This window comes from Meleagris gallopavo, chromosome 5 (genome assembly GCF_000146605.3).
Source record: "Meleagris gallopavo isolate NT-WF06-2002-E0010 breed Aviagen turkey brand Nicholas breeding stock chromosome 5, Turkey_5.1, whole genome shotgun sequence".
NCBI lineage: Eukaryota > Metazoa > Chordata > Aves > Galliformes > Phasianidae > Meleagris > Meleagris gallopavo.
In genome coordinates, this window is record NC_015015.2 from 9712802 (window position 1) to 9730043 (window position 17242).

The 17242-nt window shown below is 38.0% G+C and overlaps 1 protein-coding gene across 1 annotated transcript in view; it reads right to left on the reverse strand.

Annotated features, from left to right (window-relative positions):
• RASSF10 (Ras association domain family member 10) overlaps nucleotides 1-16843 on the reverse strand; it is a 64562-nt gene extending 47719 nt beyond the window's left edge. The window contains exon 1 of the mRNA XM_010710996.1: nucleotides 16700-16843. Within this exon, the coding sequence (XP_010709298.1) occupies nucleotides 16700-16843 (144 nt within the window). The remainder of the gene's footprint in view (nucleotides 1-16699) is intronic.
• Nucleotides 16844-17242: the final 399 nt, after the last annotated feature.

Genomic DNA, 17242 nt, shown 5'->3' on the forward strand with positions numbered 1-17242 from the left:
TCCCCAATATGAAGTTAGCTAAAGAGTTTGCCATGCACAATCAGCTCCTGTGCACCACGCTGACATGGAGATTGGCCATATATGGTATTTAACAGAGTGCTTAATTTTCTAGGTCTCTCCTCCTTTGCCTTGTAAGAGGCAAAATATTTGGGTGATGAACAAGTGGAAGAGAAACTTATCTAGTTATCTACTTAACGTATCACAGTGGCTTTGAACTACTTCATTACATGTTCATTAGTTCATGTTACAGTTGATACCAAGTTAATCCTATTAGTATTTAGCATGTTATACAGCTATAGAAGTGATAATAAGGAAAGCTTTTGGAAGGAAGTGGCTCGTATCCTCATACTGCTGTGAAAGGCTTCTTACTGTCTGTGTTGAGGGAGGTTACATTATTACAGGAAACAATGCTTTTATTGGAAATACATGCACTAAGAACTACTGCAAAATAATAATTTATAAAACTACTGCAAGTAGATTACCTTAATAGGGGAATGAGAACTTCAAAATATTTATATCTATTTCTGATCAATGATAGCATGATTTAAGAGTCTATTGACAAGATGGAGTGAATCTTAGCTTTCACTTCTGATATGGTTCTGAAGACCCAATTGTACTCAAATTATCTTAAACAATTGATTTGTCATTTCTGTTTAGCCCGGCAAAGTGGAATAAATAGTTTTAAATCAGCATTATTTTGTGTTAAATTTGCAAATGTATAAACAATATAATATGTTAATGATCTTGGATAATACTTTATTGTGAAAATGCATATAAGATAGTGATCTGGAATTTAAATGTACTGATAAGCATTGGACAAGAAATTTGTGTAGTATTGTATTAAAATTAGAAAGTAAAGAACACATTGTAATAAAAATGATGGTAGTAAGACTGTCTAAAAAAAACATCCCCATGTCTGTAATCATTAAAAAATAGTCTGTGAATAGTCTTCAAGATTTTCCTGTATCCCAAGAAATGTTCCTAAAGTATGTTCAGAATTGAAAATTGTGTTTGTAGATGATGAAAAGATGCAAGAAGGACCTCTTGTGAAGGACCTTTATTAAGATTGATCACCACAAAATAAGAATCCAATTAAGGCATTGAAAAGATAAAGGAAGACCATCTGTGAGGGAATTTGCCACAGAAGTAATTGTAAGCTAATTTTTCAGATAAAGAGGATATTGTACTTTGCAGAAGATAGAGAAGTTATAAATAATTTTAGGTTATGGTATCAGGGACTATTTACCAGGAATAGGAACAAGCTGAATAAAAGCAAATAAGCACTTCTTGGTCAGTTAAGGACAAGGTTATATACATGTTCTTTCTTTCATGAAAGAGTAACGCTCATTCCACTGTGCTCCTGAAAATGCTTGAAACGATGTTCTGGGTAACATACTTCTTGCCTTGAGACATCTCACCCAATTTCTGAAACGCAGCAATGGCCATATGCACTACACGGCATTTTGTCCCATGGACGATAATTGTGGGCATGGAATATTGAGTTCCATGTGATGGAGCAGAGGAAGATTTTCTTTTTAACTCAACAGAAAACTGTTTGCCACTGAGAACTGTTAACTGCTTGGTTGATTTTGTACTAACAGGAGAAGACGTACTCTATTTTCTTAATTTTTTACAGGTAACTTTTTGGGTTCTAATTAAGAAATTTCTTAATTAAAAAAAAATGTTTGCATGATTAAATTCACGTAAAGTTAGTTAGGAAGCAAGGCTCAAGGAGTGATTAAAGTGCTTCACAAAGCCTGGCTAAGGTTAGTAAAATATTGCTCTGGCTACAATAGTGTTGTTGCTGAGGAAAAAAATGACACATTTCCTTACAGCTGAGCATAGTTAAATGAAGGTAATAGTGTGGTATTACAGTCTCTTTATCAACTGCTTGCTGTGCAGATTGATAGGAATAAATGAGAGCTTGATGGAAAATCTTACAAAATTATGCTATTATTATAGATAGAAGAGAATGCTCACTAAAGTACCTACCAAATAAATCATCGCTTTTTTGCAATGTAAACTTAATTTAAGGAATAGACTGATAAATATGTGTTTGAAGCACACTCAGAAAATGTGCTTCAAAGTCAAAATGCTATTTGAATTTTTTTTTAATTGCAAAATAATGTGAAATAGTCTATAGAGCTCTTTTTGATATTGTGTATCTTTCATGAGCAGCTGTAGTCAGCATTATCAGGACCAGTAACTCTTGTGAAACATTTAGATCTTATCTATCTTGAGGTGATCAGGAAAATTAAAGGTATTAGGACGATGAGCTTGACTGAAGAATTTTAAATCTTGCTTCTTACTTGCATTATATCCCCCTCTCTTCAGTAATCCTTATTAAAGATTAGCTTAGCTGCTTAGCTCACATGAATATTACACATTTCTGTGGATGAGGATGAGACCTTACTATGTAATAAGCTAAGATTTTACTGTAAGTATTTTTAAGTAAGATAAAGAGACTTAAACAAAAGTAGGAGAACCCTGTCATGAGATACATGAAGATAAACTATATTCTACAAGGAACTTAAGTATAGTAATAAACACTGAGATGTATGTATAATCTCTCTATGTGAAATCCATACCCTTCTGATCACCTGATTCTAGTTTTTAAAAATTTTAAGCCAGTGTATATTCCTTTTTTACACTTTTGTAGAGGCTGTATTTCAAGAATAGCTCTAAATATGTCCCAGATTTTATGATTGACTTCTTTATTTTATCTAAGCTTTTCAGGTATAATTGAACATGTTTCCTATGATAGTCAAAATTACAAATGCCAGTTGTAATGGCAGGACTTATAACTAATCCAATATTTGTTCATCAAGTGAAAAAAAATTTATTACTGTAAAGTAGTCTGCTTAATTAATTATATCCATCTGCTCTTTATTCTTTTCAAAATACAAAAAAAATGTCCAGACCACAACTACCTTTGAGCCTTCCAGCTATTTTTCATGTTTCACTCAAAAAGAGGTATACTGCAAGAATAACAACTGAAGCTGATCTTCATTGGTAGAAGTGTACCTATCACTTCATTTTGGTATAGTTTATTTTTCTTCAAGTTTATCTTCTAGATACCATGGGGGTAACATGCTAGACAACCATTGCAGAGACTCTGTACTTAATGAAATCAAGAAGCAATTCAGGAGAGTCATCCATAAAACTTGTGGAGACACTGAAGCTTTTCCCATCCAAATGTTTTGCTTAAACTGTTTTTGCACGTAAAGCCTCAGTTCTGACCTTTGTGAGGAAATAATGAATGGTACACAGTTAAAGGCCAGATGCTATACTTGCTACCTTTTGCAATACTGCTTAAGTAAATTAAGCCAGTTAGAGCCCTAAAAGTGCACTTCATCCAAAGGCAGCTGAGTATAGAAATTGTACTATGTTCCACAGTGATTTTGGTTTGTGGTTGGCTGATCTGTGAGTCACATTAGACACTCTGAATCTAAAAGAGCTATTGTTTATTAAGTTAATAAAGTACAAAAAAGACAGGGATCTCTTGGAAAGAGTCCACCGGAGGGCCACAATGATGGTGAAGGGCCTGGAGCATCTTCCCTATGAAAAAAGGCTAAGTGTCTGTTTAGCCTTGAGAAAAGAAGACTGAGAGGGGAAAAACATAGGGAATCTTAAGCTTTTGTTTGTTTTTCTCTTTCCCAGTCTGCTGTTTGTTTCATAGGGATTTATCTGAACTGAATATATATGTCTTAAGATTTTGTGCAGAGCGCTTCCAAGTTCCTGTGTTTTTTGTACAACCTGAGAGCAGATACTGATAGGCTCTAATTGCCCTAACCAATGCGTAACCATTTCCTCTAATTTCTGCAATTTCTTTTCACTGTCCCAAGAGTTTATTATCTCCCTGTTTTCAAAGCTAGCTCTGGTGTGTCATCACTGCATAAGTTTTCAGCAGGCTGCTGTGAAATAGTTACATTGTGAGAAAACTGTGAGAAGCCTCATCTGAGGCCCTGACCTCTATCCACTGCTGTAGGAACTCATCTAAACTCAGTCCTTGGCTTCCTGGCTTCATTTGGCACCTGCTTCATTGCTGCAGATTGATCTGGCAGGATTTTTACTGATTGTGTTGCCATCACTAGATCTCTTTGCAATTCTTATTTGAGCAGGGGGGGCTGAGTCCCAAGTTGGTGAGGCTGCATGTTATTGCCCTCAGCTTCCAGCTTACTTTGCCTTGTGGAGCAGTTTTGAGATCAGCAGCCACCATTTATTTTGGACCTGAGGCAATACTAGAAACATTTCTGAGTTATTATGTCTTTAAACCACTTTGTTTATTTATTTAAAATACTAGTTTACCTATTGTTTTGTACTCTGCTTTGACAGAGTAATGACTTAAGATATAATACTTATTTTTGATTGTAGAGGAAGAAACAATAATCTCCTGCATTTTTGTAAAGAAATTGGCAAATTCACAAACAGCTACATCTGCCTGGATGTTCCTGTAATTTAAGTAGGAGCCAATCTGAAATACAGATACACATACAAAAGCATGAAAGTTGCACAGGAAAAAAAAAATTTGATGAGCGTCAGAAGCAGCTATTCCCTTTCTGTACTGCTTCAGCCCAAAGATTTCAGAAGTCTAAGCAAGTGGAGAGCTTCTAGTTTGGATGTTTCTCAATCCTGTCAACTGTTGCTTTTGTGTTTTTTTGGTTGTCTTTTTTTCTGAAATTCTATATAAATCAGCATTTTAATTAAAATTTTAAGGTAAAACTGTCTAATATAAGCATATCTGATTGAATAGAGATGCATATCTCATGCATGTATTTTCAGATTCATCATAATTTAATTTTCTGAAACTTGGAATTCTGTGTGTTGAAACATGAACTCATGACTACCAGAAAAATGAATTTTTGAACTATGCTGCTATTTGTTGATGTTAGACAGAGATGCAAAGTTGTGATGTAGACAAATGCATATTGATGAATGTATGTGCTGCTTTAAAGGAATGCCTTCCTGCATTTCAAATTGTGAGATATTTCTGTGATTGGTACTACGGTTCTACTTATGAATACTTAGTTCCTCTGGTCATGTTTGATTGTTAAATGCTGGAAACTTTAAGAAAAAGTCGTACAAATAGCAAAGGTCATTTTGTTTTACGAAATGTTTAACTTCACTCTGTTTGATCTTAAAATGGAACAATGTGGTAACATAGAGCCACTTCACAAGACGTACCAGATGTATGGCAGTCTAGTTCAGCTATTTCATTGACGTTTCTCAGTTTTAGTAAAAGTGAATGGTTAACACAAGAACCTCTCACCTCTCTAAATGAACTATTATTTGTCGTCTTTCTGCTGCTTTAGTTGTTTTGGATCTTTCTTGTTAATGACTCAGGTTGTACTTTTGTAATTGGTCAATTAAAAGAGAGAATCTACCTGTTCATTATTTATAGAAGTTTCTCTTCATCCCTAGTTTAGCTAGGTACTGTTTCTCTATAGTGTCAGTAGTTGTCCTTACTCCCATCAGAACTTCACACTCAGTGCCTCTTTCTTTTCTAAATCATTTTACTACCACATCAGAAGTATGTGATGTGGTTTTTTTTTTCTGTTGCTCAGCCTCTTCTGCTGACCCAATGTAATGCATTCAGTGTTATCTCCAGTATCTGTAACTCCTTGACTTACTACTCTGCCAGGCCTTCAGCTCTAGACTTCTTCCCAGCTTTAAGTCCCAGTACAGCTCCTGCCTCACATTAATGCACAGCTTCTTTACTGAGCTACATGTTCCTTTATCATCTGTTTGCCATTCTTCACATCTACTTTTGGTTTGGGGCACAAAATTGCATTGACTTTCTCACACTGTAGATAGGCATGGTCAAGGGTAATCATCTTCATTTTGTCTGTAGTTTTAATCTACTCCCCAATGCAAAAAATATTCTTTCAGTTGTTTTTCTGCTTCCTAGCCTCTCCCGTTCCCTTCATTCTATCTTAACTCTTCTGTCTCTATTTTTGTCTGTCTTACTAGCATCAGGAGCAGATTCTTGCTGCTAATTACTTGATTACTTGTCCATTGCCAGACCATCTCCCCTATTTCTTTCACTTCTGAATAATTTATGTCCAATATACCAACTGTAACCAACACCTTTTTCTCTCTTTTTCGTGATCACATCGATTTCAATTACTGAGTTGAAGGGTCAGATATTTGAAACGAATATGAAATATTTTTTTGAAATAACATATTGTTCTTACAGCATGAGTATGATGTGGATTGTGTTCTCTTTCAGATAATGTTAAATCATCTGCTGCTGTGCATAGAAGCAATTGTATGCTCTGTATTACCTGAACGCACGTACATTTATCATGCACTGTTCAGCTGTTTCACTACTTCACTTTGTAGTAAACACAGACAAGTGAGACTTGGTTGCAGTCCTAGGTCTCAAGAAAGACACATCTGCTCTGATGTTTTATAACTTTTGATTTTTTCTGCAAATATTTTCCTAAGTGTGAATCTATTTCCTTAAAGAGATGAATAAATAGTGCAAACTTTGCATCTTTGACATTCTGAAAAAGCTTGCATAGCCAGTAAAACTGCTACATGTTTCCCTAAATGTTAAGGCAAAAATTATAATTCTGATTCTAATTTACGTTAAGCTTGAAATATTTCAGAAGAGACAGCAAGTAGTTCTATGAAGACCTACAAAAACCCTCCATTTGATCCTGGGCTTTTGGGTTATAATTACCATTATGCATGCCACGGCATAAAAGCAGCAGATAGCTGATGTGTTGTTTCTTATTTGCACGCATATACCTTTTGCAGTGTTTTTGTGACTCACAGCCTTGTGCTAGCATAAGTTCTCAGTGAACCATTCCTCTCATTTTTGTAAACAAGTGGTTGTCTAGATTCTATTTTAGAAAAGAGACTTTTATTAAAGGTCCTCTTTAAATGTGGCACGTTGATTTCAGATTGTGATTTTCAGGTAAAAGTACCTTAATTGACATCTCTGCAAACTTGTTCTGGTTGCTTGGAGTCAAGGCTGTGCAAGCTCCAGTTGTAAAGGTACAACCAAGAAAGCAGGTACCAGTTACTGAAATTGCTTCACACTACTTTGCAGGCTTGGAGCGCTAATTAACAGTTTTGTTAATAGTACATGAGACAGAGGAGCCATGTAAATGGATGAGTCAAAATACACTGAGATTTATGGTAGGAATGTACTGTTTTTATACAAACACTTCTATGACTACATTTCCATTTCAGTTTCGTTATTGTTATTAAAAATGGAAAATTTTCAATTTTAAATTACTCCTGAGTGAGAATGAGTAGGGCTAGAGGGAATCTTACAAAGGGAGAGAGAGAGCGCAAGAGAAAGGCAAAGCAGGAATACAAGTATTCCTTAGCAGGTGTTTCTTACACGTGGTATGAGTCTATATCAACAGGGGCCTTAATTCTTCTGAATCCCTCCACCGCTGTTAATTCCACACCTTGTGTACGGGCAACAGAATGCAAGAAAACACTCCTTTTTGAGGGAGCGAAAAATCTACTTTGTTTTACTCAGAGCCACATTAAAAGGAGAGGTGCTTTCCTTGTCCATTACTGGTCACTAAGAATGTTTTGCTTAGTGTACGTGAAATCATTTGTTTTCTGTCAAGACTCCAGAGAATATGAAATAATATTAAGACTTGTGCTACAGTCTTGATATTATTGTATGCGAGATGGGATTCTGACTATTAGCTGAATTACACTCAGTTCCTATTTCTAGGAGAAAGCATTGAATCATGGATTAAAGTCAGCTAGGAAAAATAGAGTCACAGCTTTGTAATAGGCATAGCTTAGTTGCTGGTATTTCATTAGACTGTCCTATTTTTGAAGAAGCTTTCAAATGTACACGGAAATCTTGCATGTTAACAGACTAATGCCATATCTATCCTGATTACCTGTTAATGTGTTGAGAAATACAGTATAATATTTCCCAAAACATTTCTCTGCATCTGGAGAAATACAATGTCCACCTGAAATGTCAAAGATACTTCAAGTATTGCTACTGTTTACATTACAGCTGGTTAAAGAAGGATTACTGTATATTAGCTGTGGTTTCCTCCAAAAGTATTCTGTTTTGCACCTGCCATTCTCACTAACGCTGTTGGCAGAAAACAAGAACTGGACTCATTAATTTCTGTGCAACCTTGGGAAAATGATTTAAGCTGTTTGTTGGACTGGCTTCTTGTCAGAACCACTTTGCACTAGTTTTGTACTGTTTTGTTAATTTGGGGTGACTTTAGAACATGCTGTAATGAAAAGCTACCAGTGAGCTGAAATTATTAATGCTCTTTCTGGAGAATTCAACCGTGTCCTTCAAACTAAAATAAAATGAGGATGAAAGGAATCTTTATGATAATCTTTCCAAGACTTCAGATCCTACTGTAATTAACAACAAAGCTTACGGTGATCTCAGCCTGCTTTTATGGTCAGCTGATCTCTACAACCTAGCAGAGAGAAAAAGAAAAAAAACTACTGCAGGAAAAAGGTCCACAATCTCCAATAACTGCTTTAACAGTCCTCTCAAACAGCAGTACTTTCCCACAGACATTTGCAGAGAATTGCTTTGTATTAGCTAGTATCTACTCTGCATTTCAAGGCATTGAGATTTTTCATCCAGATGATATCTCTTCATAGCTCATTAAGCTCTCTAACCCAAATGAAAGATGCCAAAGGACTTATCTAAGAATAAAATGCATGCTTGTTTCTTGCTGTACAGTTGTCTTGAATGATAACAAATTTGGTGGCAAGAAGAAAATATCTTTGTAGAGATAACGGAGCAGGTTGTTGTTTTTTTTTTTCAGTTTGAACTCATGTCACTCTCCTTTTTGTAGCTTATTGTCTGTTGATGAATTTTAAAGAAGCCCTTGAGGCTTTGGCACTGCATAAAAGCATTGCGCTAACTTCTCAAGTCAAAATATCCCTTAACCTTACTGCACACCCAAACCTGGTTTTTGTTGCTTGTTTTTCCTCCCAGCTGGTCTGAGAAAGGAACTTACAGAACAAAGGCTGAACTGGAAGTCATTACTATCACTCTAAGAATCAGTTTTTTTTTTCTCTGGCATTCTGATTTAATATATTTCTCCACCCATTACATGTAACCAATGTTTTCAAATTAGTGTTGTGTGTTACATGCAGCTTACAATGGTTATCCAGCATTATACTACCTCGTGCAGATTGATTTTTAGAAGTAATTGCTTTATTCTAGTGGAACTAGACAATAATTATGAGGAGTAACACACAGGCTTGATGTAGCTGCTCGTTTCAGTCAAGCACTGCTGAAGTTGTCTTGTAAACATGACAACATTCTGCCTGTCTTCAGTTTAATGTATTTAATAAGTACATTATTGGTAACAAGAGCAGTTATTTGAAAATCTGAATTTAAAAAGTTATAATATCAAATTAATTTTTCATCTATTTTAAGTCCTGATATAGCAAAGACCATTTCCTTTCAATGTGTATTCCCACAAGTGCCTAAGACCTCCCTTACTTGCCTTCCCACAGCTGTTAATTTTACTGCCACTAACTACACTCCATTTTTGCCAGCAAGAACTGTTTTAAGATATATTCAGAAACCATTTAGCAACCATAGCATACATATAGTAGCTTCTATTTTGGCAGTGATACCAACAAGTTTTTGCATTTTATCATATGCTAAATACTTGATAAGTGCCTTCAATAGTTCTGGTATAGAACATGTGATAGAGAGGAATGTGAACACTTGGAACAAGGAGAATGAGTGGAATTGCTACTTCAAACAGACACCTCTCATTACACATGTTCTAGTATGGTTACCAATGGTTATTACCCATTTGATAGTAATACGCCTTGTCAGCCTCTACGTGCACTCTTGTCAGCATTCTACATGCAATAGCATTTTTTATATTTCTATTTGTAGTGGTAATTAGTACCTGGAAATGTCTTTGTGTTCATATTGCAGCTTTCCTTTGAATTAATAGCTTTGTAACATCCACATAAGAGTACTCAATTTTTCACACCCTTTGCATATAAAGACTTACTTACTACTGGCAAGGCTTGAATTGTCAGTGTTCAATCTTGTTCTAACAGAGTGCAGAGTTTATTACGGTGGGAAATTGCAGTGAATCAAGTCTAGGTTTTGTGATCTCTAAATGGTGTCTGATTTCATGGAAGAGAGGAGGGGAAAAAAAAATATGAAAAAGGAAGATAGAAACTCTTAAGAGCTATCTGGGTTTGGTTTCATCCAACTGAAACAATGGTGAATTTATTCTACTTGCATATTACTTTTTAAGCAATATCATGACCCTAAACTTGTTTCAAGTGCGGAAGTGTTCTTTTGTAAGAGAGGATTTTTCTGAGAGAATGTTTCTAATAAAGTTTGGTATTTGACCAGTGGTGAAGTTTAATGAATTACCAATACTATATTAATCCTCTTGCAGCACAACAATTTTAACTTTGACATTATATGGATGTCAAGCATGTTCACAAAGTATTAGCATCTCTTCCTTCTACTCCACCTTGTAGGGGAGGAGCAAAGAAAATTGGCATTAGCTATTGAGGAGGCAAAATAAAGTGGAATTTCTGTTCTTGATCTTGAAGCAGCTGCTGGTATAAGGGAATGAGAAAAAGATGGTGGCTCTGGGACTGGGCTGGCTGCTGTTTCCCAGAAATGCAAAGTAGTGTGTAGTCTAAACGGGACATACAAATACCCATGCACCTATAGCACTCAAAACTAGAGAAGTCAATGCTTTGGGTTTAGAACTTAAAATAAGACCCTGAACCCATTTTACTTGAAACATCATATTTAATGATTCTTGTTTTGTTGATTTTTGTTGTCCTTGTTTGTTTTAAGGGATCTATAAAACCTTTTCCTCACGATTTTCATGTGAGAAGATTTAACATGAAGCAAGTTTGTTTCACCCTTTGATAGCCCATGTGAGTGATTTATAAAAACTTCTACAGAGACGCCACCATCTTTGATGCTTTGTAAGGGAGCCAAATTGCTCCAGGTGGCTTAGACAGATGCTAGCACCTTGACTACGCCCTAGTTTGTATACCGTTTTAATAGTTACTAATTACCTATTCAATGTCATTACCATGTTTCTGTTTTGGCACAGAATTACAGAGCAAGTTACAACAATCACCAAGATTGCTAAGTATTCTGCCAACAGTAGAATACAAGAATTGTTAGGGTGCTTATAAGGTATGCTGAGAAGCTAGTGTGTTTACTTAAATCTTTCAATTTATATTATTTTGGACTGTCTACATTCTTCATGATTTTGATCCATGACTGGAACTGACAACCCAAACTAATACCACTTGCTTGTCCAATACAGTTCTAGAGCCCTAACCCCCAGCCTATTTCTTACGATTTGGGATCAGTCCTGGAGGAAAAAAAATAAACATCCTTGGACACTCTTCAGAAATGTGGGTGGGTTTTTGGTGTGTTTTTTTGAGGGGGCGGTGGGGGGAAGCTGTAATACTAAATACTATTATTGCAAGATCTAAGTTATTAAGAAGATAAAGAAATCTCCAGGGACTTGTTTGAAATATTGTGTGTGTTAAATTTAATTTTTATTTTACTGTAGAAGTAAGCAATCATAACATATGAGAGAATAGGACTTTCTTTCTTCATTGATCCTCAGTGATCCTGCTTCATAGCAGATACCTATTTCATAGCAGGAGTTTTAAAACATTCGCTTGCTTTTCATAATTGTTTTCTATTTCCTAGTGAATGCACTGTAGAGGAAGATAGTTTCAGCAAGGCAAGTTGTTTGGGGTAGAGCACCGCGTTAATTCATATGCCTCTAGTTTTAGCACTACCTCATTTGGCACTACTTTGTAACTAGGTACATGCTACACCCACATGTAATGTAACCCCACATGTAATGTATTCCAGTGTAGGTTGGATAGGACTTTTCCTCTGAGTAATTGTACATCTGCAGAGGAAAGTTTTCCTGGCATAACTAAAATTATTAGTGGTGTGATTTATTCTAGGAGTACTGCTTTGCTGATAAGACTGTTTTATTTTTATAAAACAATAATGGAAACACCAAGAGCATTTTGGCTGGCTTAGTTAAAAAGAAAAAGAAATTATAGCGAGGAGTCAACCAACCCCCATCTAGTAAGATCTTATCTACAGCAGCATACTTAATTTTTACCTTTAAATTACTGTTTATCTTCCAGAGTTCACTTCCATGTGAAATGTGTAATGAATGCTTACCAGAGCCGTTGTCTGGACTGTCTTTGAAGCAATGATCCTCATGCTTGAGTTTATCACTTTGTGGCCAACTCAAATTTCAAAGAGTAGTTTTTTTGTGTCTATGTCCTATTTTTAATTCCATTAGCTTTTTTATTTCTACAAATAATTCATGGAAAAATAAGAGTTAATACTGTGAGTAAATTAAAGGAATTGAGTACACTGTCTGTAAAGGAAAGAATATGTTTTAGATCACAGGACTTGAACCCAGTTCTTTCCCTTTACTGCTGTCAGTGTGGAATAATGGGCCTCAGTGAATACTGAGACTTGAGGAAATTGTCCCATAAAGGTTTTGTTGTTCATCATGTTTATTTTATAAGCTTGTTTCTCCTTCTTTCTCTCTGATGCCTTGCTTGAATTTTCAACTAATAATAGTTAAAAGATTGTAAAAATAAGGGGAGACATGTTGCATTACAGCTATTGTCAATATCTGAAGTTATGTTTACAGAGCAATCTTGATGTGAGATGCAGCCTGCCAGAAACTTTTTTGACATCTCTTATTATGTATTTTTACTGTTAAGTGCAGATGAAAAGTTTTGTTAGCTATTCTCATAAATACATTGCTTTTTCACTTCCCCATCAGGGTTTTGCACCTGTTTAAAGAAGTTACCCTGTCAGCTGTACTAGTGTAATAATCACCCTGGGCAAGCACGTGCAGGCTGTGCTGCTCTGGAAGGGAGGAAGAATTTCACCTGCAGGTTGTCCTGCAAAATGTATAGGAGGCAGCAGGTTGTTTTAAACTGGTTTCTCTACCAGGAAGGAGACATGGAGCTGCACCTTCCAGAATTAATTGCCAGTATGGTCTAATCCTATGTATTAATCGTCACATTACAGGCATTTATTTGAATTATTATTTCATCAGTTGTGATCCTGTGTATGTCATTAGTGTTTTTGGAAACATAGCTCCTTTTTTGCATGGGAGGAAAAAAATTAAAGCTTTGTTATGGTTCTTTCACGCTGAATTGTGGGGAGAATTAATCTCCTTGTAAGTTCATTGGGGAAATTCTGTGGGAGATCAAGTAACAACAATGTTTAGCCTTAGGCTTACAGTCCTTTTAAATATGAAAGAAATAATATTTTTTTGTACATTGTAATTGAGAAAGCGCAGCAGGCAAATGGGAGCCTAGGGTAACTATAGTGAACACCTGAACACCTAACTTTGGGTGTTGCCTCCCTAGTGGACACATTGAGTAGGGAGATAAAACAGATCATTGTGTCCTAGATTTAGCGAATGCGTTCTTCAGTATCCCAATTGCTGAAGAATCACAAGATCAGTTCGCGTTTACATGGGGAAGCAGGCAGTGGACCTTCCAGATCCTGCCACAGGAGTACGTGTATGCATTCACCAACTTATTGTCATAATTTAGTGGTGTGTGACCTAGCTGATTGGAAAAAAACCTGATAATGTTAACCTATATTATTATATTGATGATCTCCTGCTGGCATCTGACTCACTGAAGGCAGTAGGACAGGAGGCGGATTAACTGCCTATTTACAACAGAGGGGATGGGCTATAAATCACCAAAAGGTCCGGGCCTGTCTGTAAAATTCCCGGGGGTGGTTTGGTCAGGAAAGATCAAAGTACTACCCAGTGCTGTCATAGATAAGGTTCAGGCGTTCCCAGTTCCTACAACATTGAAGCAGCTGCAAGAGTTTCTAGGTATATTGGGTTATTGGCGTTCTTTTATACCTCAACTAGCTTTAGCTGTATAGGCTCACAAAAAAGGGGCAGCTATGGGACTGGGGGAAAACAGAACAGGATGCTTTCCAACAGGCAAAACTGGCAGTTAAACAAGCCCAGGCATTGGGTATATTTGATCCTACCCTCCCAGCCAAGTTGGATGTTTGTGTTACTCAAGACAGCTTCAGTTGGGGCCTGTTGCAACAATGCCAGAGTTCTGTTTGGACCCCCATTGGTTTCTGGTCTCAGGTTTGGCACGGAGCAGAAGAAAGATACAGTATGATTGAAAAACAGTTATTGGCTGCCTATTTGGCATTACAGGCAGTAGAGCCAATAACTCAAACGGCTGAAGTTATAGTCAAGACCGCTCTGCTGAATCAGGGGTGGATGAAAGATCTGACCCACCTTCCTAAGACAGGGGTGGCCCAAGCACAAACAATGGCACAATGGGTCACTTATCTCAGCCAAAGGAGTAGTCTGTATTCATCACCGCTGAAATAAGAACTTCAGAAGATCCTAGGCCCAGTAATGTATCACAGTGATGCACCAAAAGAAATACTGGTTGCTCCGTCAGAGCAGAGTCCCATTCAGGAGGGAAAATATCATATTCCTGAAGATGCCTGGTGCACAGATGGGTCCAGCAAGGGCAACCCGAGCAAGTGGAGTGAAATAGCATACCATCCCTCCACCAAGACAATCTGGTTTGACGAGGGGGATGGTCAGAGCAGCCAATGGGCAAAACTGCAAGCCGTGTGGATGGTTACAACAGAAGAACCAAGTGACAGTATCCTGAATATCTGTATAGATAGTTGGGTTGTGTACCGGGAACTCACTCTTTGGATTGCACAGTGGGCCACCCAGGAATGGACTATCCATGCCCAGCCGATCTGAGGCAACAACATGTGGTTAGACATATGGAATATGGTCAAACACAAGACTGCACATGTCTACCATGTTTCTGGTCATCAGCTCCTACAGTCCCCAGGAAACGATGAAGCCGACACGCTGGCCTAAGAATGATGGATTGAGAATTCGCCATCTGAGAACATCGCCCATTGGTTACATCGGAAGCTACGGCGTGCTAGACAAAAAACAATGTGGGCAGCTGCTAAAGCATGGGGACTGCCCATACAGCTGTCTGACATCGTCCAGGCATGCCGGGATTGCGATGCTTGCTCCAAGATGAGACTGAGATCATTGCCCGAAACAACAGCCCATCTTGCTAGAGGATACAATCCTCTCCTTGATGGCAGGTCGATTGCATTGGGCCCCTTCCTCAGTCTGAGGAGGCGAGATATGCTCTGACCTGCATCGACACTGCAAGTGGGCTATTGCAGGCCTATCCAGTGCCGAAAGCAAACCAAGCATACACCATCAAGGCGCTCACTAAACTGATGTCTGCCTATGGGACACATCAAGTCATCAAGAGCAACCAAGGAACTCATTTTACTGGTGCAACGATACAGCGCTGGGCAGAAGAAAATAACATTGAATGGTGATTCCACCTGCCATATAATCCAACAGGGGCAGGCCTCATTGAACGTTATAACGATATTCTTAAGGCTGCCCTGAAGACAGACTCCCAGCCCCTGCAGGGGTGGACGACAAGACTCTGTGAATCTTTGCGGGACCTGAATGAAAGACCCTGAGATGGCAGACCCAGTGCCCTGAGAATGTTGCAGACAACATGGGCCATCCTGCTTAGGATCCAATTTATGGGCACTGATCATCAGGTAAGACCCCAGATTGGTAATGAAAATAATCTTCTGCTCCCTGCCCCTGAGAATTTAGATCCTGGCACCCATAGAATAAAATGGCCTTGGAAGGTGCAGGTAGGACCCAAGTGATGTGGCCTACTTGCACCTTGGGGGAGATTATTGGAGGCGGGAGGCTCAGTAGTCCCTCCAGTAATAGGTACATGGCCCACTGATACTGTGGTCAACACTCCCATCTTTGTTGCTAAAGGGACCCCCATCATATCCCTATGGCAGATCAGGTCATCCCCTTTGGTGCCTGATATAGTTATGCAGCTGCAGACATCCAGCCGAAGGTGTGGTACAGACAGGTGGGACATGCCCCAGTGCAAGCGGAAGTGTTGAGCCAGGATAGAAATACGGCCTGTATCTTGCCCTGGAGAGCAGACCTTCCCCTCTTGGTACCTCTGAAACAGTGTCCTTTTCTGCTCTAGTAAAATAATTACATAAGCCAAGCTCTTGAATATACTATATCATCTGTATATTCATTGATTGCACAACAGGAGATCATCAATATAATGATACAAGTTAACATTATCAGATTTTTTCCAATTAGCTAGGTCACGTGCCACTAGATTATGGCAATATGTTGATGAATGCACATACCCCTGTGGCAGGACCTGCCTCTCCATGTAAATACAAACTGGTTTTGCAATTCTTCAGCAATTGGAATACAGAAGAATGCATTTGTTAAATCTAAGACACAATGTTTTTATCTCCCTACTCAATGCCTCTATTAGAGAGGCAATATTGGCTACGGCCGCATGAATATGCAGCATGACCTTATTTAATTCTCTATAATCCACAGTCATCCTCCATGTCCCATTCAACTTTTGCACTGGACATATGGGGGAATTACATGGTCTATGTGCAGGTCTTGTAATACCAACTTTTTCTAATTTCTACACCATTCTTGGTATTTCATCTTGTCCACCCAGGAGCCTATACTGTCTCACATTAGTAATCCAATGCAGTTTTGGCAGACAAATAGGCTCATGCTTCACATTGCCTCTCAATATTGCCTGCACTGCCCAGATACTAATACACCCTTGTCGAAGTCTGAACTATCCTGCAGTCATCTGGAGAGCCAGACCCCATAAAATATCTACGCCCAAAGCTGTAGTCTTGAACTAGGGCAATAGACACTTTATACTCCTGGATAGGAGATGCCCAATCCCCAATTTCAACCATGTTTGGGTGACTGGAATGGTCTGTCCCCAGAACCACCAATCATTACTCTGTCACCATTGAATTTAGTTGGATCTCCATAAATTAGCTATGTTTCTGTGCCTGTGCCAACCAATACCATCACCCTCTGAATATTCTTTCAGGACCAAAAAATTGTTAATTTTATATAGGGCCTCTGGTCCTGTTGGGAGGCCCTAGGAGGAGTAACATCCCTTGTCACGCCATAAATTGTGCTGTAGCCAAGTCTTTTATCTCTGGTGGCTCAGGCATTGTAGCCTGAAACACTTGAGGAGGCTTCTTTTTCCTACTAGGAACTATAAAATCTTCTAAGTTCCATGTTGTCATGGGCAATCTATCAGTAATTCTTACCCTAGGTTTTGTGGTGTTTTTTTTTTTAGGTTA